This window comes from Rhinolophus sinicus, linkage group LG05, assembly GCF_036562045.2.
Source record: "Rhinolophus sinicus isolate RSC01 linkage group LG05, ASM3656204v1, whole genome shotgun sequence".
NCBI classification, from domain to species: Eukaryota; Metazoa; Chordata; class Mammalia; order Chiroptera; family Rhinolophidae; genus Rhinolophus; species Rhinolophus sinicus.
This window is the reverse complement of record NC_133755.1, coordinates 98,206,354-98,230,466: the sequence shown is the minus strand read 5'-3', so window position 1 is coordinate 98,230,466 and position 24,113 is coordinate 98,206,354. Positions and strand designations below refer to the sequence as shown.

Sequence of the window (24,113 nt, the reverse complement as noted above, 5' to 3'; positions counted from 1 at the left end):
GAAGGCTGCCCCTCCCACTGGCCATAAGCCAAGTGGTTCGGTTCCTGGTTTTTCCACATATGTCCCTGGGGCCTTTTGGGTTGCTGCCCTAACGCTGGAGCTTGGAGCCCGTGATCCCATCAGCAAGAAGTTCGTGATTTATTACAAGATTATGAGTGAAAGTATTGTTATGTGGACAGAAAGAAGCTAACAGGTGGCAGATTTCAGAGCCAGCATGTGATTCACTGCTCACTCTTTTTCCTGCTAAAGTAATTGAGGAAAATTACAGAGCCTCTTTCAGCTTAGGTCCCAGAGAGACTGTGATGACCAAGGCCTCCTTCCTTCCTTTCTTCCCTTCAGCATGGTATATGCAGCATAAACAACAACAGCAAAAAAAAACCCTTTGGTTTTGTTAAGTCCTTGAGATTGTGGAGCTGTTGTTACCACAGTATCTTACTAACACCTGTAATTTTACTATGTGCATAATTGATAGTGTTGTTCTCGGTGTTTTTTAAAAAACTTTACATAAATGGTACGCTACTGTAAAAAAAAGTTTTAGTTTTTGCCCTAGAGTTTGCAATATATATTTATAACTTAGCTAAGATCACTTTCAAATAACACTATACCACTTCATGGGTAGGACAGGTCCTTGTAACACAGTATTCCCAGTTCCTTCTATCTTCGCAACATTGCTGTCATAGATTTTACTTACCCATAAGCTACAATCATCTGATATATTGCTGCTATTATTATTTTGAACACCACATTTATTTGTTTATGTATTTATACTGCCTGTCCTCCCCAAGAAGAATGTAAGCACCACAGGTGCAGGCATTGGGACTGCCATGCCCACCATTGTAGAGCCAGCGCCTAAAACAGTGTCAGGGAAAGGAGTACACAGTAAGTGTTGAATGAGCCAGTAGAATCTTACTTCTTCCTTGGGTAACTTGATTCGCTATCAAATACATAAGCAGTGGATGTAAAGTGAAGCCCCACAGGTGCGTACAAACTGGAATACTCGTTGGCTAATCCCTTGAGTGGGTGGAGTTTCGATTGGAAAAGAGGGTTATAAACTCTCACTTCACCCCCTCACAGCACCGGAGACAAGAGCCGGGAAGAGATAAGGTTAGTGGTGAAGTTCTTATACACTCTTCTTGGGCTTGGTTGGGTAGTTATATCTTGTGGCCAAATTTGCAGTTTATAGTCAGCAATTGTTTTAACTTTGTGGTTAATTTAATGCCTATATTTCTAAACTTGCCTATATCAAATAAAAGGAACAGATTTTTTTTTCTGCAGAGTACTTACGTAAATGAAAACGAGATAGTAAATGTACATCCAGACAAGGCCTTTTGAAGACTTTCACGGCCTGTGCATGACACACATAATATCAGACATTAACACCCCCCCACGCACAGCATGCATTAAATGTAATTTCAAAAATAAGTAGGTGAGACTCAAATGGTGTTTCCATTGATTGGTGGATAGAACCTGCTTAGTAGAATTTAAACGTTTATTAATTTTTGAGCCATTACATTTTCTTTCAGCAAATCTCATATTTTTGTACACGGTTGAAAAGAATACAGGCACCTCCCACTCTGTGCCATGGTGCTAATGGGTAAACTGAGTCTCCTGCATCTATGTGTCTACTCCACTATACTTGGAAGATTTAATCCAAATGATCTGACACTAGGGTCTTCCTGTGCTATTATGTCATATGTATATGTATGTACATACATATATATATGACATAAATTTTTCATTTCATATATATATGAGAAATAGAAGAGAAATAATTCATAATCAATGTAACTTTAAAGCTACAGTGAAAGTCTTGGTTGTACTTGAAGCAATATAGACTTAAAGCTAAAATGATGCTACATCTTCCCAAACTAGCAAATTTAAATTCTGTGGGAAATACAGGGTTATCTGGGAGAGTTTTTTGTCTCAGTGACAAATTTTTGATCTGTTGGTTGTAATGAAGACAGGCCATTCTGATCCATTGGAAAAGCCAAAGGAAAGGTTAAATGTTTCTATTGATAATAGATTTAGAATTGACGTCTTGTGTTCCGGCCCAAAACATCTGCTAAAACTGGTAACCTCTTAAATTAACCCCTTAAAATTTTCATGATCCAGAAAAGTCATTAAAAGCCCGCTTTTTGCCTAACTGTTCAAGCAATTGAGAAAAACGTGTGTTGTTTTGCCTAAATTATCCAGAGTGACTGTTAACATTGTCAGTAGAATTTCACCCCCAAAATGCTGGCTGCTTTCCCAACACATGTGTTTAGCAGATAGGCGCATAGGGCAAAGAAGACAAGAAGAGACGAGATCAGAAAGATTGTTAAAACTGGAAGAAACGAGGGAAATTACTTAATTCTGAACCAATTCCTCGTTTTATAGTTGAGGCAACTGACATTTCGCCCAGACCTACACATTTGGTACTTTGTTAAATTTGGGAATTGAAGAATTCTCTCTGAATGGGGGATCAGTAAAAATGATCTAACATGGGAAATTTACTTCTAATTCTCCCAAATACCCTCTGTCCTTCCGTTTCTCTTCTCTTAGCCACACACAACTCCAGCACTTCACCGTTTGCTCCCCCTACTTTTTAAATGTCGTGCTCTGCAATATGTGGCTGCCTACCTTCCCGGGAAGAATAACCTAGAGCCACACATGGAGCCCCAGCTGCAGGTCACTTGAGGTTTCACTCTAGACTTGGGCTTCGCACGCTTTAATGTGTAAGGGGGGGACTTCGTGACAAATGCAGACTCACGCTGATTCGGTAGACCTGGCCCAGGGACTGAGATTCTGCATTTCTATAATAACACGCGCCTGGGTGAAGCTGATGTGGCTGGTCCAAAACTGTACTTCTTGAAAATGCCTTCCACTCCTTCCAGAAGCATATGTGAATGTTGGTGTAATCTGGAACTATAGATGTGTGTGTGTGAGTGTGTGTGTGTGTGTGTGTGGCATTTTTGAGTCTTACTATGTTCAGCAATTTGCACACATTATCTTATTTCCACCTCATAACTGCGTAAACGAATTAGGAACTATTTGCCTTAGACAAATGAGGAAACTGAGGCTCAGAGAGGTTAAAAGCCTTGCTCAAATGAGAGGTAGAGCTAAAATTTGAAACTAGGTCTTTGTTTCTACTGGTACCGAGGGACTAACTCAGATATATGTTCTCTACATTTTCTAAAAGATTCGGGGCATATTTGTTACCCAAGGACCATTCTTCAACTATCCAAAGTTGTCATGCCATCATGGCTACTTTCTGCTCACCCTGCCGTAGGTGTGGGTACCTGGGGCTCTGGGTGTGGAAGTGCACCCCACCACTCAGCTCAGGTAAAGCTGCACAGAGGTGACCACATTTGTGAGCCCTGGGAGGTGAGTCTCAGTTCCCAATGTTGTGAGACCTCTGTGGGAACCCTTCTTGGTGCCCCAGGTTTGCTGAATTCAGGACACACCTGTCGGTCAACATCAGCAACACAAAAAACAGAGTTGAAAAGAGGGGTGTGGATTTATATTGGCTCCATGCCTTGGGATCTGGGTCTTCCAGCAGCTTTTTCTCAGCGTATTTGCATTTAGGGTGAAATCCAGAGAACACAGCTACTTTGCTTCCTGCCTTTTCATTTCCCGGGGACGCAATGAATATTTCCATTGCACCTGTTCTTTTAAGCTTTGACAATGCACTTTTTTTTAACAATGAGAATAATTAGGTTTATTGTTTGAAGCATAAATAAACTCCATCTTTTGTATTACCAAGCGATACTTTATCCTAATCTTTGTTGAAATGCATTAGAAGTCAAGGAAAAGGGACTAAAGGACTTGGTTTAGGCTCTTAACCTATAAAACCATGACGCAAGAAGGAGTCGGGCTCAGAGAAACAAACATATTTATATATACCCATTCTGAAAGGCTCTGCTCAATTCCTGTAATACCATACTGTACTCTTGTTAAACACTTATTTCATTCTGACTTACCTCGTGGTAATCTGGATGTTTCCATCACTAGATATTATATTTGTAAGGTTTTTGATGGCAGGAACTTCATCTTATTTTTCTTTGTTTGCCTGGAGTGCCTAACCTACTACAGTATCCATGGTAGAAGCTCAATAAATGTTTGATGTTGAAAGAAAGAATGAAAGATCGAACACAGAAATGTAACAAGTTAGACTGGTACATATCTCAAAGTGGCACACCGGGGTAATAGCCACCAGGAGTCGGGGAGAACACTGGGCTGGTTCTGTAGGAGATGGAAGTACTACGCCATAAGCCTTGCCTTCCAGGATATTTCCTCCTTGTTAGAGTTGTGCAGTGAAGCATCCAGGGGTAGAGGCTGGTTCTCGGGCTGTGAGATTGTAAGAGGTATTGGGCCCCTTCTCTGTGCTCAGCCCTTCTAAAAGGAACCATTCCTCCTTGGAGGGGTCAGAGGTGATCACTGGAGTCTTGCTGAGCCTCTTCACAGCGTCCTGTTCAGTTCTCCATCACCCTCCCGAGAGTCCAGTTTAGAAGGCCACAGGGCGTGAGAGGTGAGGAATGGTGGCTGGTGGGCCAGAGCCTGCTAGTATGGTGCACGCAAACATTTGTTGGGATTTTTTCCAAGTGGTGGCTTGTTCTTAACAACCAAGAGAAAAACTTTCCTTCTTTTGGACTAGAAAGAAAAGGCTGCCAGCTACAGCTGTGTTGATCTGAGGTGGGGTCTCCTTCATTCTAACCCTGGGATTTTAGGGCTCCCTCGGGCACGGGATAAGGCTTGGAGGTGATGGCGGGGAGGGGAGTGATCCTGGACCCAGCTCTGGATTCCAAAGTTACATCCTTCAGTCTCCCACGTGCCTTGAGAACGTGGCAGGGACAGGCTGAAGGGAAGACTGTGGTGAGCACAAAGCGATCCATACAATTCCAAAGTACACTTCCATGCAGCAGTGACCCGTGAAAATGCTCATCATGCTCATGAGCACAAAAGCCACACCAGACTTTGCTTTTTAAATATTCTGTATTACCATGTGGAGTCCAATGTACAAAAGTGTTAGCTCCTTTTTACAAATATCCATTGCATTTGCAACAAACACTTCTAAATCCCATATAAGACTATTAGACAGGCCCATCTTAGCATAAGAAACTCTAAGGCCACACGGAATCCGCTCGTCATTTGTTTAAGGAAGCGAGGAGCACCCTACTTGGATGGCTCAGATATTGTGGTATGTATTTTACCTATTATGTTATTCAGTCCTCGGTCTCTATAACAACCCTCTGAGGTGGGTCATATAACCACCACCCCATGTTAGGGATGAGGAGACTGAGGCTTAGAGAGGGGGAATGAGGTTGTACAATAGCGAGCACCATGGCAAGTGGGTAAGTGCTGCCTTGGGAAGCCGAGGTCAGCCTCCCCACCCCTGTGCTCACCCTGATGTACCTGCATGTGGTAATTTTGCCTTTTCCTTGAAGCATGCGTTGTGGCTTACGGCATCAGAGGGGCAACTATGGGAAAAGGTGACCCAACAATCCTCTAAGTGGGTATAGAGCTTTAGTATAGATCCATGCACTTTACCTTTATCTCCTTGGATCACCTCAATAATCCTGGGAGATAGACAGGGGTCACTAACATCACAGAGGCAAGAGTCACTGTGGCTCTTGCAACAGTGAGGTAGAAAGTGTTGTCCGGTACGCTTTCATTACCATGATGTCCTATAAAAGGTAGCCAGTCACATGGTGTAATTCTTCCCATGGATGAGGACAAGAAGGCAGACAGAGGTTTAGTGAATTGGGTCTAAACTCACCCAGCTCCTTGGCACCCAGGTTAGGACTCGAATCCTGGTCTCGTCTAGGTCTTCATCTGTGCTTTCCCCAGCGCTCAGGACAGTCTTGTGACAGAAATGAAAGAGTCCCCGATTCCCAGTGAATACTTCAGTCCACACAGGCCCAGCCCACTGTTAAAAAAATTTTGCTTTGCAAGATCATTCATGAAACCATCATATTAATTCCCAGTTCCTTTCAGAAGAAATCTCTCAAATCCACAAAATACCTCGATACCTTGATATGTACAGTTTGCTCTTCCTTTTTTCTTAAATTGTGAGATACAGCATACATATAGGAGAGTGCAAAAACATTTACACACAGTTTAAAGATTAATTATAAAGACTAATTACTAATTTTGTTTAAGAAATAGAACGTTATTAGACTCCCCAAAGCCCAATCCCCCCAATCCCAACCTCCATCCTCCTCAGTAGAGGTAACCACTATTCTGCTTCTGTGATAATTATTTCCTTCATAATTTTACCTACTAAGTATGCACCCCTAAGCAATAGTTTCATTTTGCCTGTTTTGGAATTGTTATAAACACAGACACAACTTATGGTGTATGTTAGTTTGTTCTTTTTTTTTTTTTAATTTTTATTGGGGAATATTGGGGAACAGTGTGTTTCTCCAGGGCCCAACAGCTCCAAGTTGTTGTCTTGCAATCTAGTTGTGGAGGGTGCAGCTCACTGGCCCATGTGGGAATCGAACAGGCAATCCCATTGTTTAGAGCTCGCGCTCTAACCAACTGAACCATCCGGCCACCCCTGTTAGTTTGTTCTTTAAACATGTTTTTCTTATTTTGCCCTTCAGAAAACCCTGAGCCAGAAGTCATGACAGCCAAACCCAAGCTCTGCTACTTTCGTGGCAGGGGCAGGATGGAGTCGATCCGCTGGCTGCTGGCTGCAGCTGGAGTGGAGGTTGGTTCCTGTTAGGAAGCGGAAGGAGGGTAATTTGGGTGAGACTGAAGTGGTGGTCCTCTTCTTCAAAATTCAAGATGGTGTCTTCAAGCTGTACCCACTCTTTCCCTTTCCACGTCTTTCTTCATAAGAGGTGCAGGAGGAATCATAGTCCTCTATTTAAGGAGGAGTGGGAGGGTGGAAGCCTAGGAAGGTGCTCTGGAAGCTTTATAGGACTGGAAAGATCTTGGTGGATCATAAGACAAAGGAGAGAGATGAGACCCACGTCTGAATCATTCTCTCCATTGAGACCAGCTGATTTTCTGGGATCTTTTCAACTTTACCGTAGCACCTCAGTCATGCTCTGCCCATGACTGCCAACTGGAACCCTAGGCCCGACTGCAGGCTGGTCTCCCCTTGAACCATCCTCTGAGGGGTCGGCCTCACGGGGAATCTTACCTTAACTCTGAATTCCCTCTCCACTGACTTTTCCATAGACTTTTTAAAAAACTTTTATTTATTTGTGTTTTTCCAGGACCCATCAGCTCCAAGTTAAGTAGTTAGTTGTTTCAATCTAGTTGTGGAGGGCGCAGCTCACAGTGGCCCATGCGGGGATTGAACCGGAAATCTTGTTGTTTAAGAGCACCACATTCTAACCAACTGAGCTAACCGGCCACCCCCTTCCATAGAGTTTTCACAAGTGGAATTGTTTGGTTTTATGCAGGTGTAGACTTCCATTTCCCTATCTGAATGCCATCTCCTCTAGAACAAGGACTCATGACCTTCTTTGGTTTCCTCTTTTCCCCTTAGGGGCTTCCCTCTTAACACTGATCACCTTATCTGACCCCCACCTCAAAATTTGTGGGACAAAAAAGTCACTCTCACCCACAAAAGCTTCTAAAGAAAGTTTCTAAAGAAACTTCATCAATAAATGATGATAAACCCACCTGAGTAATGGTCTTTGGATCCCTCCCTTTGAATATATGAGCATCAAAGAGAAATTTAATTTGACCTGATATGGACAGAGAATGACACAGAGGAGAGAGAAGAAAGAGAAGAGGGAATGGAAGAGGAGAAATCACTGGGGAAGCTGGAGAAGAAGAGACGAGTTTGGAAAGAAGGAAGAGTTAAGGCCAAAAAAAAGAAAAAATATAAATGGGGGCTGTGGGATATGCTTTAAGTAGGCCCCAAAACAAAAAGGGGTGCCAGTCCAATGTCAGTCTAAGCTAATGTATACACACCCTCTGTCAGAATTTTCAGCTGTGTGGTAGTTGATAACTTTGTGGTTCCTTTTGAAATTTTCATTCTGGAAGACACTGGACACTTTATACTGTGAGCATTTCTTCTCTTTCTTTCTTCTTTCCTTCCTTCTTTCCTTCCTTCCTTCCTTCCTTCCTTCCTTCCCTCCTTCCTTCCTTTTTTCCTTCCTTCCTTCCTTTCTTTCTTTTTTTTTTTGCAGACCTTAAAGTTATAACAATGTCTGTCCTTTATCTAGTTTGAAGAAGAATTTATTGAAACAAGAGAACAATATGAGAAGTTACAGAAGGGTGAGCCTAGATTTGTTCAATATTACCTTATTGGGAAAAATATAAATTTGTTTCTGGAAATATTCATTTCATTATAGAACATAGAACTCTAGAATGACAACTATTAGAAAAGGCACACAGTGTGTCTGCTAACAGTGATTGACTGTTCACTGTGTACTTGGCACAGAGCTAAATTTGTCATCTGCATCGTCTTTAGCTGTTCTCAAGTAGGTTATGACCCTGCCTCAATTAGATACGCTAGCATGGGTTGACCCAGTGCCAATTGATTCAAAACTCCCCATCTCATTGAAGAATCCTTTAATAATTCTTAAATAATGATCCAATGGGTTGGAGGGGGAGGGAGCAACAGGAAAGGGGATTTTGACCTAAGATATTTTCTAGTTCTTATGGTTCATAGCCAATCATTTTTGCTGGTTTAAAAGATCCACAGAAACCATTTTATCAGGTCAAAATTTTGGAATCAAGACTATAGAAAATATCCAAGAAGATGTCTTTAATCCTTACAACTCCACACAAACATTTCTCACACCGAGAGAAAAGCTAGTATTTTCATAGTACTTCTTAAACTACTAACAGCCATAACATTATTTTCTTTATCTAAGGAAACCTGGGTGTCCCATCACTGCTGATAAATAGTCATGAAATTAACACAATTTTTTTTTTAAGGAAAACGTTCACTTAGTAGTCAGCAGACCTGCCATTTACAAACTGTATGACTTTGGGCAAGGCCTTTAACTTCTCTGCACCCTGTCTCTTTAAAAAAAATTTTTTAAATTAATGTATAGCTGACATAAGCATCCTCTTTACCATAAAATAAAAATAATCTATGGTTGTAGATTGCACTGTACCAATAGCTCTTACTGAGTGGCAGAGGCCCACTTTACCCCTTTGCCAATTCTTGTCCAGGAACTTTATTATCTGGAATCACTCTTAAGCTCCTCTTCTCTTTATTTCTGCCCCACTCCACCCCAAACAAAGACAGTCACTGGTACATAGTAAGGGTGAAATGCATACATATTGAATAAATTAATGAATTAATGAATTACACTCTTCCATGATCATTCTGGCAGGAGTGCTCCCTAAGGGCCTCTGAAATCCTCCAACCCTCCTTGAGTGGGTGATGCAGCTACTGTGCTTGGGGACACCCTCCTCGGCATTACCGTTATCTGTGAACAGAAGGCAGAGAGGGACAGCAGAGAGACCACTGGGCCAGGGGCCCACTTCTGCTGACTTAGTTGTCCCCTGACTGTGAGTTTGGGCAAATCACATTTGCCTCCCTTGGCCTCCACGGTGCTATTGTCTATATAATATGAATGAACTAAACTAAATGATCTAATATCCTCTCCTACATGCTTGATCTGAGATGTTTTAAAATCCTCCTAAAGAAGATCATCAGCTTCTCGTTGTATGGGATCATTTCTAACAGATGTCTGCATCCCTCGTAAGCAGCAGAGCCCAGCGTTAGATGCTCCTTCAATACTGAACAAATGTAGAACTTTTAGGAAAAGGAGGTTTTGTAGTCTCTTCACTAATAACGGTATTGATATTTCTGAAGCATGGCTAGGAGCATGGTCTTATTCCTATTCGAAGAAACTCGGAAAGATGGGTAGGACAGATTTTGTTATAGGTCAGAAAATCAGCTCAGAGAAGTTAGAGACGTGTCTAAATTCACCCAACCAGACAGGGACTTGTCTCCCTGAAAAGCTGTTACTGGTTCCAACGGTGGTGTTCTCCCCACCATCTTCCATTGCCTCCCCTTAAGACAATTAGGAAAGGTAGTAGACATTGGGGAAATTAATTGTGGCCTTTGCCAATGCACTAGTGAAATCTAGCTCCTATTTTGGGTAAAGTTCCTTAATCTCGGCAACGTACAGGTATAAATGAAATTTAAGGGCTATTCATGTCTTCAAGACCATGAAAAAAGCACTATTTGTAGTATATTTTTAAATGCATTATTTGTATAGACAGTCACTCACAAAGAAGAAAATTTGATTTTCCTAAACATTGACTATTGACAGTAATATTGCTTTAATTATGCTATCTTATTTCATCCTTTTAAAATCTTGCTAAATAGATGTGATTACTATTTTAGAGAAAAGGGAGGTGAAGCTCAGATAAGTCGTTTGCTTAAAGTCACAGGGCTGGAAAGGGCTAAAGCTGACGTTCAAACCTAGGTGTGCCGGGGTTTCTTACTGTCACATTGTCCTGATGCTGTGTGGACCTAGAGTGATACCTGATAATGCTTTTTAAAGAATTACGACTCCACCTCTGAATCAGAATATCTGGGAGGTGTGGTAAGTGTTTTTTAACAACCCACTTCCCCCAAGTTATTCTTATACACCTTAAACTTTGAGAACCAGAAGCACTTATCCTACAACATAGTCTAAGTAAAGGTAGAAAGTCTTAAATAATCATGATTAACCAACACACAAAAATGCACGAAACCATCAAGCAAATCTCAAATTTCCCATGAATCAAATGCTAGGCATTTCCTTGACAACTAGAGTCTTGAACTCACCACTATGGGGGAAAACTGAAAATCATTCAATGAAATTAAAGTGGACCCTTTTGCAGGCTTACCACAACCGTGGAAGGAGAGTATTTTAACCTTTCTTTGCTCAAACCACAGATGGACGCCTGCTGTTTGGTCAGGTGCCTCTGGTTGAAATTGATGGAATGTCGCTGACACAGACGAGAGCCATCCTCAGCTACCTTGCGGCCAAGTACAACTTGTATGGGAAGGACCTGAAGGAGACCGTCAGGTACCACAGGGTTCATGCCTGTATTTGATTCTTATTCAAGCTTCTGTAGGCACCAACTGAGACCTGGTTTGGGTGTAGCCTTTCACCCTGAACTAAGGAGAGAAGGCAAGGGGAACAAATGGGAGATGAGCTCTTGCTACATCCAGCAGGACTTATGCTTAACTAAATAAGTACTCCACATAGCAGTCTGCATTCAACATTCCCATATTCTCTCCCCACTGCTAACAAAATATTTTCTCATTACATGACCTGGTAAACTATTCTATATGGAGGTGGAAATGAATGACTTAGCAAACAAATATTGCGCATTGTAGCAACGATCTATTACCACAAAAAATACTGTGTAACATATCATCTTGAAGCACAGCGACTTAAATTAGCAAGTGTTATTACTCGCCAGTAATATGAGTCATCTAGGTGGTTGCCATCTCTGGGCCAGTCTTGACTTATCTTGGCTGGACTCACTCATATGTCTGTGATGAACCAGTAGTCAGCTAGGAGGCTCTGGTTTTAGGTGTTGGCTATTGATTATGAGGAAAATGGGCCATGGGTCTCTCATCCTCTCTCTTGGAGCTTGTCTCATGGCAGCTAGACAGGGTTCTAAGAGAGAGAGAGTGAAAGCACACAGGCCTCTTAAGTTCTAGCTCAAAACTAGTACTCAAAACTTATCAATTATACCTCCTTCTATTAGTCAAAGTAGTCATGAGGGCAGCCCAGGAAACAGACCCCATCTATTGGAAGAAGCTGTCAAGTTTTATCACATATAATGGAGAGTGAAGATTAATGGCCACTTTTCTGCATCTACCACAAGCACCTTAAACATATACCATAAGCATCTACTATATGCACTGTGCTAGGCTTGGCTGAGGATGACTGGTTTAGTTTCACAGGAGATAAGTAGACTTAAGACAAAGACTTGCAACTATAAAATTGTATCTGGATTTGGGGTCAAGGGGCATTTTCAGTGTTCCTTATATCTTGTCACCGTAAACATGGACACAATGGGATGGTCAGTATACATAGAAGACATTCTACAAGAAAGGCCCAAGCTCAACTGTTCAGAAAATGGAGAGAGTACAAAATAGGAACGAGCAAAGTCCACAACAAGAGGCATCGCACCCCAACTTTCCCATAGCTCCATCTTTAAAACTGATTTAGTCATTCTAACCTGCAATCCCAAGGGTATATGGCAAGAGAAGCAATTTCAAACACTGTATGAATTGAATCCTTTTATAACAATGTAAACAAGTATTACTATACAAAACAGTCTGTTTCTCATTGTTTTGATGCATGTTTTAATTGTGTGTTTTTTTAATACCCATGGCTTTTTCCCAAGATGTATGTCCTAAGCTATAGAGTACTGTTAATATTTTTTTTTCTCCAGGTTAGGCATAAACTGTAATAGATTAAAGCAGACAGGCTAGATGGCAACCTAACATGGAAGAAAAAGGATTTGTAATTCAGATAGGACAATGAAAGTAAATTATTCTTTTATGTATGTTAAAAAGAAAGACAAAGACCAAGAAAATCATTACATTTGTTGGGCAATTGGCACATAGTGGGGGATACAAAGTCACACCACCCTTAATGAGTTTGCAAGCTAGTGTAGAAATAACTAGCACAGTATGACTGTACCAACAGGCCAATAAATAATAGTAACACAGCTTAATCATTTTTTAAAAAGTGTTTGTCAATGAAAGAAAATTTTTAAAGAGAATGAAATAGAGCTATTGCTTGACCTCACTAAGCAAGTAAACTTGTCTTTGTCAGTTGCCAGGTCCGTAGAAGACCTGCTAAATCATGTATCTTCCAAGTGAAAAGGTCTTGGTACTAATAATAGTTTTGCACTTTTGGTAAACTTCATTTAGTTTGTTTTTTAAGCCCATAACTATCTAATTATTTGTTTATGGCAGATTCCAACTTAGAGGCACTCATTAATTTTTTCACACATCCCTTTATTCAACAAACATTTCCAGAGACCCTATTCTATACATCAGGGTCACTCGGCTGGTTCTGGTTCCAGACATTATTCCTGAACATGGAAGCTAAGGGAGAGGAAATCAAAAGGCATTTGTCCCAATATCTATTTACACCGTAGAAGTCCCAGATTAGGAAACCCCACACTCAAAGCTTCCTCTGGGAATGAGGGTCACACGGTGTTTTGTCAGGATCGACATGTACACGGATGGCACTCAGGACCTCATGGCGATGATCATGATGGCTGCGTTCAAACCGCCGGAGGAAAAAGAGGAGAACGTTGCTTTAATCGTGACGAAAGCTAAAACCCGTTACTTCCCCGTCTTTGAAAAGGTAGGATGCAGGGATCTGGTTTGGATCTCAGCGAGGCCTCCCCATAGTGTGGCCCGAGGTGGTGTGGTGGTGTGGCAGGCGTCATGACGCTTTTGTGACACAGGGTTTGGGTCCAAGACAGTAGCGTGGTCAGATCTTGGGGGGACGGGGGACAGAATAAAACCTCCAATCCCCCCTCCTCTCATCCCAGACAGGAAGTTGGAGGGGCAGACAGAACTGGGAGGGATAGCGCAGGCTCAGCAAGTTCCTTGTTCCCCTTCCCAGGATGTGGGGACCCAGAACTTTTGCATTTCCGTTTGCTGGTAAGGATATTTAAAAGAGTGAATATATGAAAAGACAGAAGCCATGTTAGAGCTTTCCTGCATTTGGACTAAATTTTTTTTCCCCTCCCTTTTCCCCCTCCCCCAACCCCTCCAGTTCAAGCCATTGTTTCTCAGTCCAGTTGTGTAGGACACAGCTCCCTGGCCCACGATGGTATTATGAGCCTTGCGCTCCCCTTAGCTGAGGCAGTCGGTGGCCAGCTCACAGCAGCTCTGGCCGGCTGCTGGCCACTCATGATGGCTGCCATTGTGCCATGGCCACCGGTGGCTCATGGTGACACACGGTAGCCCCCGGCAGTACATGGTAGCCTGCGGCAGCTCACGCCAACCTCCGGCTGCACACGGCAGCCCAGCTCCAGGGACAGCCGTTGTTCACAATCTTAGCTGTAGAGGGCGCAGCTCACTGGCCCATGTGGGAATGCAACCTGTGACCTCCGCGTCGCTCCAACCACCTGAGCCAGCAGGCCAGCCCTGGACTAAAATTTTAATAAGGATTCCAATAAATGACATGTATAATTATGGAACCTCCAACAAAACAGAATTGGAATAAACCAAGTGCAATGAAAGGTTACAGCAATTCTGTTCTGATTTTTTAAAAAAGTTATCAACCCACGGCATCACCATCATTAATTCACTGTGTCAGATATTTCTTTAAGTTTCATACTGTAGGCTAATCATGCTTCAATAAAAAGACAAGTCTCTTAAAGCTACAACTTTTATGAAGTCATTTTAGACTCAATACTAATTACAAATGTCTTCAGTTTATCTGATAAGGTTCCAAACTGAGAGGGCAGCATGCCAGATGATAAGAAAGACTTGATAGCATAAGGCTCCATAAATAAAGGTTTGCAGGAGAAAACAATTCTGTGGTATTTCTTCTCAGTCTTTGGAAAACACTGAGAATATTTCAGTCTTTTCCAAAGCTTTGGAAAATAATTATTTATTATTGACTAAACTATAATGAAGAGTTCTGTACTCAGAGTACTAGTCAAAACAAGTTTCTACTTGTTCAGGGACAATGTACAGTGACGTTGAAATACCTTCCATTTAAAAAAAAAAAGCTAGTGTGATTATTTGAGTTATAGTGCTAACTGTGCTTTATCATACTATAGATTTTGAAATCTGTGTGGCTAAATCCAGTACTTCCCAAAACATTTAAAATAATTAATTTGTTCAAATTAGGATGAAACTCAAATTCATTTGTCATAATTAATCAATTATATATTTGAAGCCCCTTTTTATATCCAAGGTCCCTCTTTCCTCTCACTTCCTCTCCTTTTTTTCCTTTTGCATTTGTCTAGTCAAGTATCTCACATTATGGATTTTACTACAACATATTTTTATTCCCTGGATTTCCTGTCAGTTGGAAGTTAGAATTAGAAGCTTGATCAGGTTCACGCTTGGTGTATTTTGGCCAGACTATTTCATAGGTGGTGTTGTATAGGTCATTAAGAAGAACTTATTATCTGGTTGTCACTCTTCTTATGATTAACTGTGTTTGGTGATCAATACTTAGACCCAGTGATTTATTAGTGGATGCAGAAGTTTGATATGCCAAGCCTGTCAGTCTCTGTTCATTTAGTAGCTGGAATGCTTTTTATAAAATGAATCTTCCCCTCATATTTGGTTACTCTGGGGTATGGTTTTTGGTTCTTTGGGCGGGGGTGCGAAGTAAGATAAATGCTACTTTCTTTTTATTCACCAGGTTTGGGCTGCTGGTATCCCCATTGGTAACTTTTTCGTAATTGTGGTATAGTAGCCAGATTCTAGGTAATCATGACCTTTGTGTCTCTCCTATAACAGTGGGTACAGTTTTACTTAACCAGCTCCAGGCTCATAACAAGGAGCTCTGTTCTAGCACTTCACCTCCCAAGATATCTTGATAATCACTGACAGATTTCCAAAAAGACTGTGCCAATTTACAGCAATATATGAGTGTTGTTTTCATCCTATCTTTACCAGCATTTTTGGAGATTATCGAGAAAAAGATTCTTTAGCAAATTTGATCTGTACAGGAGACTCCATGCTTTGAAAGTGTTTAGCCAGGCAAAATCGTCTTTACTTTTGTTTGATATTTTTTGTTATTTTTCTTTCTGTAGATTTTGAAAGAGCATGGAGAAGATTTTCTCGTTGGCAACAAATTCAGTTGGGCAGACATACAATTGTTAGAAGCTATTTTAATGGTGGAAGAACTCAATGCTTCTGTTCTTTCTGACTTCCCTCTGCTAAAGGTAGTGTGTTTCCACACAAAGCCCAGGACAAAATGAATAGAAACAAAGACTGAAATAAAATGTGCCTCCGCGTCAATCTCAGAGAAACTAAAGAAGACTGTTTTAGAAACCATTATTTTATTCATTTTGTTAAGTTTCTCCTGCTCACACTACAGGATCATTAGGAAATAAAAATCTTATGAAGGGAGGAAGAATAGATTATTTTGATTTCCATCATTAACATTTAGTGTTTTTCATTTTTGTAGTGCTTTTTACTTTTATTTTCTTGTTTTTTTTCAGTACTTTGAGGTATTTTTTTTCCCCAAAGCAAGGCTGATGAGTCTGTCTTTGTTGTTTTCTTCCCCAGCTCCTACCAAACAACTCTTCTCCCCTTTACTCCCTGTGATTCCGGGGGCCCCCACGGAGCCCCTTGATTGCTCAGAGCTTCTGCTTGGGTGGCATTGCTTGTCTCCTGCTGCATTGCCCCAGCTCTCAGATCTCTCTCTCTCTCTGAATCCTGCTATCGCCAGACCTCACCTGGCCTCTGCTCCAGTTCCTTAGAAACAGTTTATCTATTGTAATAGGTGACCATAGGTTTTATAGTTTAAGAATAGAAGTTTTTTTCTTATTACAAAAGAAATGCAAGTTTATGTAGCTACATTAGACATTTGTATAAACTAAAAACATACAAAAATAAAAATCTAACCAGCCAAATGTTACTGAATTAGACATCCTGACTATTATTTTGTGTTTTTCTCCCCAATAGAATCATACTAAACATTGCTTTGTGGTATGCTTTTTACATTTCTTCAATTATCATAAATATATTTACATGTCAAGAAATATCCTTCTGAAATATCATTTTATTTTACTTTCATTAGGCAATAGAGTCACATCTTTCTGAAAAATCAGAACTATATAAAAATGGCATACATTACAAAATCTCACTCCCACCTCTTCCTTCCCTCCTTCCTGCTCTTATAATTACTTTTATTGATTTCCTGTTCACCATTCCACTGTTCTTATTTATGTAGATACAAGAGTTAATGGGCGTATATCAGTATGTATTTATTGTCCCCTTTTTTTCTTACATAATGCCCTGGGCTTTCCCCCCAAAAAACAATGCATTCTAGAGATTTTCCCCTGTCCATACAGGGACCTTCCTCTTTCCTTTTACATATAATATAATTTTAAATTGCTGGCTTACATTTCTTGTAGGAATGTACCATAATTTATATAATAATTTTTTTCTTGGAAACATAGGTTATTTCTAATTTTTCACTGTGCTATACTTATTATACTTACTCATATTATTATGCTTATTTCTTTGCTAACACCCCTACTTAACTTATTCCCTTATAATAAATTCCTAGAGCAGGAATTGATAGGTCAAAAATATGAAGTTTTTGAGTTTTTAATATACACTGCCTAATTGTGACAGTGATTTTTTTTTTATTAAGATAATTTAATTCATGTTATACACACCTGCAATTGTTTTCCCCTTCCCAGGAACATCCAGCAAACATGTGTTGAGGGATCACCTCAGATTCAACACACCAGGTTCCTAGTCTATGCACCCTCCTCTCATGACAAAGTTTTGATTTTTCTGAAAGTGGTGACTGTGTTTGAGGCCCTGATTTTACTGTTTCTCATTCCAGGCATTTAAAACAAGAATCAGCAACATACCTACAATTAAGAAGTTCCTGCAGCCTGGCAGCCAGAGGAAACCACCTCCGGACAGCCACTATGTGAAAGTAGTCAGGAATACCCTGCAGTTCTGATGGCAGCGGGTCTTCACGATGGCCGACAGTCACCATCCAATCCCAGCATCGGCCGGTGCCAACCAAGGCTAACTGTAGGGGTAAAGTGTCTGAAAACCACAAAACCGTACTGCCCTCCACAGCAAATGCCAATTAAATGCAATATGAACCCATTCTGCTATGTGAACATTTTTAAGCTTGTCAATTGTGGATGATGGTTACAACTTTTTGATATCCATGTATCAATAATTAGGAGGCTGTATATTTAGGGCAGTGGCCTCCATGGGACTCTGTCTTGCTATCTGTGTTCAGATAGGGACCATTGGGGAAAGAGGGAGCAGAGAGTTGGGCAGGATTTCTCCAATGCACACCCTGATGCTGAGTACTTGGAATAGGAAAAAAGTGGCAAATGACAAATTGGCATGATAATGGCTGTGTAGGAGACAGAGCATGTCCTAGGAACACCATTTTGAGACCCTGAAAAAAACTTGGACAATTAGACACCCCTGTTTACTACCTAACATGGCCACCAAGACTGAGTTTTGCTTTGGTGAAACAATTTCAAGTAACATTGAGACTAAGATATAACCGATGAATATTTATACAAATTGACCCAGAAATTCCCTTGCCTTGGTATACTTTCTTTAAGTATAACTATTAAGTCACCAAGTTGCATAATTTGGACCCCAGCCTCACATCGGGGCTATGTTTGGTAGTGGATGGAGGGACAGACTTCCTGATGGGGCGAGTATCCGGGGTGATATTACAGGCACCGCTGTGGCTCCCAGTGGGTGGTCGCTGTTCTGGAGCAGAGCTCCTGCCATTGGCTTGGGGTACACGATTCTACCAGCCCTAAACTGCTGCTGGAGGTCCCGCCCAGGCTGCACACTTGATCAGTTCCTGAATGTGTGTCTATGTACATGTCCTTACTTGTGAAATGCTTTAATGTCTCACCAGCTTCTATGCCATTTCCTCAAGGCCACCACAAGGCATGACCTTCCTACACCACATCCTGCCCCATCCTTTTTCCACCCCTCTTCAGATGCTGGATTGCTCAACAGAGTTGTCGCAATCAGGGTCATTCAGCACCCTTACTGCAGCTCACATAGGGCCTGAGGTTCAGTTCCCAGCGTGGTCAAATCTCAGCCTGGGGATTCCAGTTAGCTAATGGCCCCAGTTCATTCCCCATCCTGACCAAGCCATCGGCTTTATTCATGTGATGAATGAGATGGGGAGAAAAGGCTTCTGAGAGGAAACCCTGCCCTCCTGTGTGTGGGGTGACTTTTTCCTCTAACTTCCAACAAAGCTGAGAGTCTGACCTTATAGAAATTAGGTGGGAAAAGAAAAATACATAGTTTTTTAATGATTCAAACTTGTAAGCCAATTTCTTTTTGTTATAATCACTCGATTTCGTAAATAATTCAAACAGTTTGGAAAGCTTATACAGTGAAAAATAAAATTCTCCGCTCCCCCCCACAACTGTTTTAAAAAAAAAGCACTTCCTACATCCTCTCTCCTTGCCGAGGTGCCTAAACAAGCCGTAGGCAGGACCCCAACCTGGAACATTCTCCCCGAGTACACCCCAATGGCACAGGCAGCCAACACCAGACCTTGTTTCATTGTCCCATAATGCCATATGTACTCTTGGTGTCGTTCTTGTAAGTCTTCACCCCTTTGTTGTTCCCTATAAGGTTCTCTTTGGGCCCACTGCCTAACTAGTAGAGGGAATTCGGGGTGCCCAAGGAAGTGAGCCTCAGAGACCCCAATAATTCTCAGCACCATTCAAGGCCCGGCTTCTACTCTCCCATCACCAGGGAGCCTTAGATTTGGAAAGAAAAAGAAGGGTGAGTGAAGACAGTCAGCTCAACATATCCATAGATGTGGAGGTGGGGGTGCTAGGAGGTCCTTGGTCGCCTTTTCCAGGAGACACTGGAAAAGCGATCCTCTCAGCCTTCTCCTCCCGTTTCAGGAGTTCAGCACTCCAGCAAGTGAGAATTTCTTTTCTTGTGACTATGAATCTCCCCTGTTTCAGTAACAGCCGTGTGTGTGTGTGTGTGTGTGTGTGTGTGTGTGTGTGTGTGTGTTTTAGACCTCAGCACATAAAGAATTTGAAACCTGGGCAGTGGCCCCTCCTAACTTGATAGTGATAATTACTCCTCTCTTTGGACTCCAACTTGGAAATTAAAACGTGATTGTGGAATGAACTTTGGACAGGAGTTTACCATCCTTACAGAATGCTGGCATTTCGAATAAACCTGCTTTTCTTTTCGCACACACAACACAAGTGATTGCTGCATGAATGTCCTGGCCCAGGGCTAGTGGGAGAAAAGTGAAAACAAAATCAGAGATGGTTGCTCCCACTGGATCATCAGCCTTGAGCAAAATTAGGAGAAAGGGGGTCCGTTTTAGGTTTCGGCCCTTGGTTTTATTTGACAGTGAGGGGAAGGAAAGGGGTTGTAGTTGTTGATTTTAAGCAAGGAAGGGGGTTTGTTAGCAAGTATGTTTGAAAGAACAAGTGTGAATTCAGGGGTTTTCAGACCATTGGGATTGCTCATACGTCCTTCTGTGTGGGCTTCAGTGATTGGCTCATCCTGGTCTGGGTGACCCTGGGGCTGGCACTGAGGGATTGCTGCAGCCCCAGTGGAACCATATGGAAGAGGCAAGAGAGGTTCCTCAAAGCAGTGGGATTGTTATCATCAGGAGAAGAAGGGAGAGGTGCTGGTTTATTATCTCCCCAGTTTACAGATGGGAAAAGGAAAAGTGAGGCTCAGCGAGTCCCTGATCCTGTGGGCCAAGTCCCACTGTGTTGTGCTGCCAACAGGAATTACGTCCCGGTTTTCAGATGGGAAAACTAGACCCAGGGAGAGGAGAGGCAAATTTGCCTAAGATCATAAGCTAATGAGAAACTGAATCTGGATCCAGAACCTGGATCCAGAAGACATGACTCATGGTCTTCTAAATATATTTGGCAGTAGTATTCAGTTTGTGAGATTGAAGATAGGAAATAGTCTTTACTGTTTGCTTAAGGGGTGGCCAATTTGGACATGGTGTTTCCATGTATAGCCCTCAGCAACCATTATAATACAAAGTTAGTATATTTTGTTCTTCCCCGCCCCCAAGTCCATTCCCATCCGATATCTATTGGGCTCTCCCCAAACCTTGAAACGGTAGAATTTTTCCTTTCAGATTGTAACACAATTGGAACTTGATGTCCTTTTTTTTGATAAAATGCTTTAGTGAAATAAAGCAAACATACAGTAAGAGTGACAAATCTTATGTTTACAGCTCAATGTTTTTGTTTTTACGAATGCTATCTTTCTATTTTTCAATAACAAGCATTATTAAGGTATAATTTACATATTATAAAATGTTCAATGATTTTTAGTGAGTTTATACAGTTGTGCAAACATCACCTCACTCCAGTTTTAGACCGTTCCCATCACCCCCCATAGTTTTCCTGTTTCAGTCAATCATTGTTCCCACCCCAGTCCCAGGCAATCACTGATCTGCTTTCTGTCAGTCTGGTTTACCTCTCCAACATACAACTGGCTTGAACCCCAAATGCCAAGATAATAATCTCAGTCGTTGTCCTGTGGCTTTTCTTTGCTGCAGGAAGATCCAGCTGAATTGCCCTGTGTAAGGAGTTGTCCTACCCAAGGTCATCACTCCTTTTCTCAATAGTGAAGGGAATGAGGCATCATAGACTTCACTAGTCAAAGAGAGATTGTGAAGGCCCTGCCAAGCAAATCTCAGTGAAGGACTTTGAGGTATAATCTCAAGAAAATCGGATTTAATGCAAAAGGAAGCTATAATTCAATGAACAGTTTCATACAACCATGAGCAAAGGGTAGGAGTTTACAGACCGCTTCAGCTCTTGAACATGAATATTCTGGGCTTCCTGGCACAGTTTCCTAACCCGTTTGTGCTGGATGGGTTGCAGGGGGCCAAGATATTGATTACCTCAGCCCTTGAGGCAGATGCAGCTGCCCAGTGATTTACCTCCAGAGCTTACAAATATTACCACTTCAGTTTGTGAAAATTTGGGAAATTGCCCTAGGGTTTGTTGATGGTGGACCCTGAGTTTATAGTTTCATGAGTCAATCCAGCTGTCAGCATCATCCCACTTTCCTAGCTTCTTTCATAGATTTTTCTCCAGGGTTGAGGGTGTGTGGCAGCTCTCAGGAACATTCTGGTCCTGCTGGAGATTGTTTTCTTCTTGTAAAATAACAGAGATCTCTGGTTTGTAAATATATATGTACAACACACACACACACACACACACACACACATATACATATATGTGCCATTTGTTGTGATAAAGTATGCATAACATAAAATGTAATATTTTCACCACTTTAAGTGTACATTTAAGTGCCATGAAGCATATTTACATTATACAAACATCACCATTATTTATCTCCAGAAGTTTTCCATCATCCCAAACTGAAACTCCGTACCACTAAGTAACTCCATTTCCCCTCCCCGCAGCCTCTAGTAATCACTATTCTATTTCTTTGTCTCCATGAATTGGCCTATTCTAGTTACCTCATATCATTGGAATCATAAGGTATTTGTCCTTTATGTGTCTGGTTTGTTTCACTTAGTATAATGTTTCCAAGATTCATCCATGTTGCAGCATGTATCAGAATTTCACTCCTTTTGAAGGCTGGCTTGTGTGGTTTTCGTGTAAGTAAGTCCCCTCCTGTTGTGTTACTTCCAGTGGCACTCTACACAGTCACGCTTCAGGACCCACACAGCTGACACACAGACCCTGAGCTACATGTCAACATACTGCCACCTTTGCCTGACATACCAGCAGGGATCTCGTTCTTTCTGGCTTCTCTAACCACACTTTCCCCCTTCACAGTTAGTTCTCAGATTTATGTAACCTGTCTCTGCACAATTTGTACTTTATACCTCATATTAAATTGTGGTTAAAAAGCTTTGTCCTTTCTAAAAGGACTCTCAGGCACCAGGAAATAGGTAGGGATATATCAGGGATCAATATCCTTCATGCTGAAACTACGCAACATAGAGATTGCTTCAGACAAAGGTCATGAGAGAAAAGTAACATGTATTGGGCGTTTTCATTGGACCACGCTCTCTTCCAGGTGCTCTACATCCATTATATGATTTAATTTTTTTTTGACAGTCTTCCAAGAGAAATACAATCATTTGAGTTTGTACAGGTGAGGAAAGTGAAGCCCTGAGAAGCTAGGGGACTTAGGTTTCCAAAGACAGGACAAGCTCTAGGGAAAGAAGCCAGACATACTCGGTTCAGGCCCAAGATGCCTTGCTCTTCCAGAGTTAAGAGCAAATCATTGTAAAACACAAGGCTTTAAAAAGATCCAGACATTGGTTAGGGAGAGATTCTTCCATCTTGTTTCCCAGCATGGCCTCTGATAGAATCCAGTCTTATAGGGACCTTCCTTCTTCATTTAGCTGCTGGATGAGAGCATTCCAGCAAGCCAGGGCCACCAGGCCAGGGTCCAAGAAGGGGCCAGAGGCGCAACTTGCTTTCCCTTTCCTGTTGGTGGCAGTGGCTGACTGCAGGAGTCCTCAGGTCTTGGCTCTTAAGTGCCCATTATCCTTTGAGGCGTCCCCCAGGACCTGCCTGGCAAACTCAGGTTGCCTTCCTGGCCAGACTTGTAACTGCCCGAGACAGGAGCCCTTCTAGGAGGTGTGGATACAATTGACTTACCTCTCTCGTCTGCACTTCCTGTTTTCACTCTTCAGTGATCTTAAATTCTCTTTCCATAGCCCCTTCCATTTATGATGATACAATGTTCATCATAGTGACTGTCTTCGAATGCCTGCTCTGTGTCTAACTTTGTGCTCTGCAGTTTCTACCTTTTACTTCATCTTCACAACCACCTTATGAGGTCGGTCCCAGAGAAGTTAAGTAACGTTCCAAGATCATAGAGCATGCAAGCATTTGAAAGTAAGTTCGAGTGCAGATCTGCCTGGCCTCGGCAGATCTCAGCAGCAGAGGAGGGTAAAGGGGTGGGAAGGACTTGCTTTGTTATTAGACGGTACATAACAAAGGAACCAGTGCAGGGCAGCGGGTTTCTGTGGGGAACTCTCACGTTCTCCTTTAAGCGGGATCACCTATTCACAGGGCTGTAATATATACCTAGAAGGAGCTGCTATTCCTCAGGAGTCTAGATATCCTACCCCCGCCCCACCCCAGCGGCCCAATTTGCAAAGAATCCAATAATCTAGTTAATCAATTGTTTTTCCTTTTAGGACTTCGTGGTTGAATTTAAAACTATTAGTTGCCTTTGTTATTCCCAGAAGGCATCATAAAGAATAGCTTTATGTAGTGATAAAGTGTCCTGTCAAGTGTGAAACAAGCAGATAGAAGAGACACGGGATTGGAAGAGATGCTGGAGTTAATTGAATCGGATGACACCCCCAGAGACACGTCCACCCATGGGAAGGGACAGCCCAGGTCTCTCTAAGCGTGACCCCAGACCAGTGGCATGGGTGGCACCTGGGAGTGTATTAGAAATGCAGAGTCTCAGGCCCTGACCC

The 24,113-nt window shown here is 41.9% G+C and overlaps 1 protein-coding gene across 3 annotated transcripts; it reads left to right on the top strand.

Moving 5' to 3' along the window:
* Positions 1 to 141: 141 nt before the first annotated feature.
* On the top strand, positions 142 to 17,752 carry LOC109448947 (glutathione S-transferase A4). Of its 3 annotated transcripts, XM_019734749.2 has the most exons (7): positions 418 to 1,104; positions 6,585 to 6,691; positions 8,166 to 8,217; positions 10,847 to 10,979; positions 13,148 to 13,289; positions 15,709 to 15,840; positions 17,478 to 17,752. In XM_019734749.2, exons 2-7 carry the CDS (start codon positions 6,605 to 6,607, stop codon positions 17,598 to 17,600), a joined length of 669 nt encoding a protein of 222 aa, XP_019590308.1. In that variant the 5' UTR covers positions 418 to 1,104; positions 6,585 to 6,604; the 3' UTR covers positions 17,601 to 17,752. The 3 variants fall into 3 exon arrangements, with proteins under 3 accessions (XP_019590309.1, XP_019590308.1, XP_074189178.1); XM_019734750.2 differs by lacking the exon at positions 15,709 to 15,840 and having other exon boundaries at positions 142 to 1,104; XM_074333077.1 differs by lacking the exons at positions 6,585 to 6,691; positions 8,166 to 8,217 and having other exon boundaries at positions 1,073 to 1,104.
* Positions 17,753 to 24,113: the final 6,361 nt, after the last annotated feature.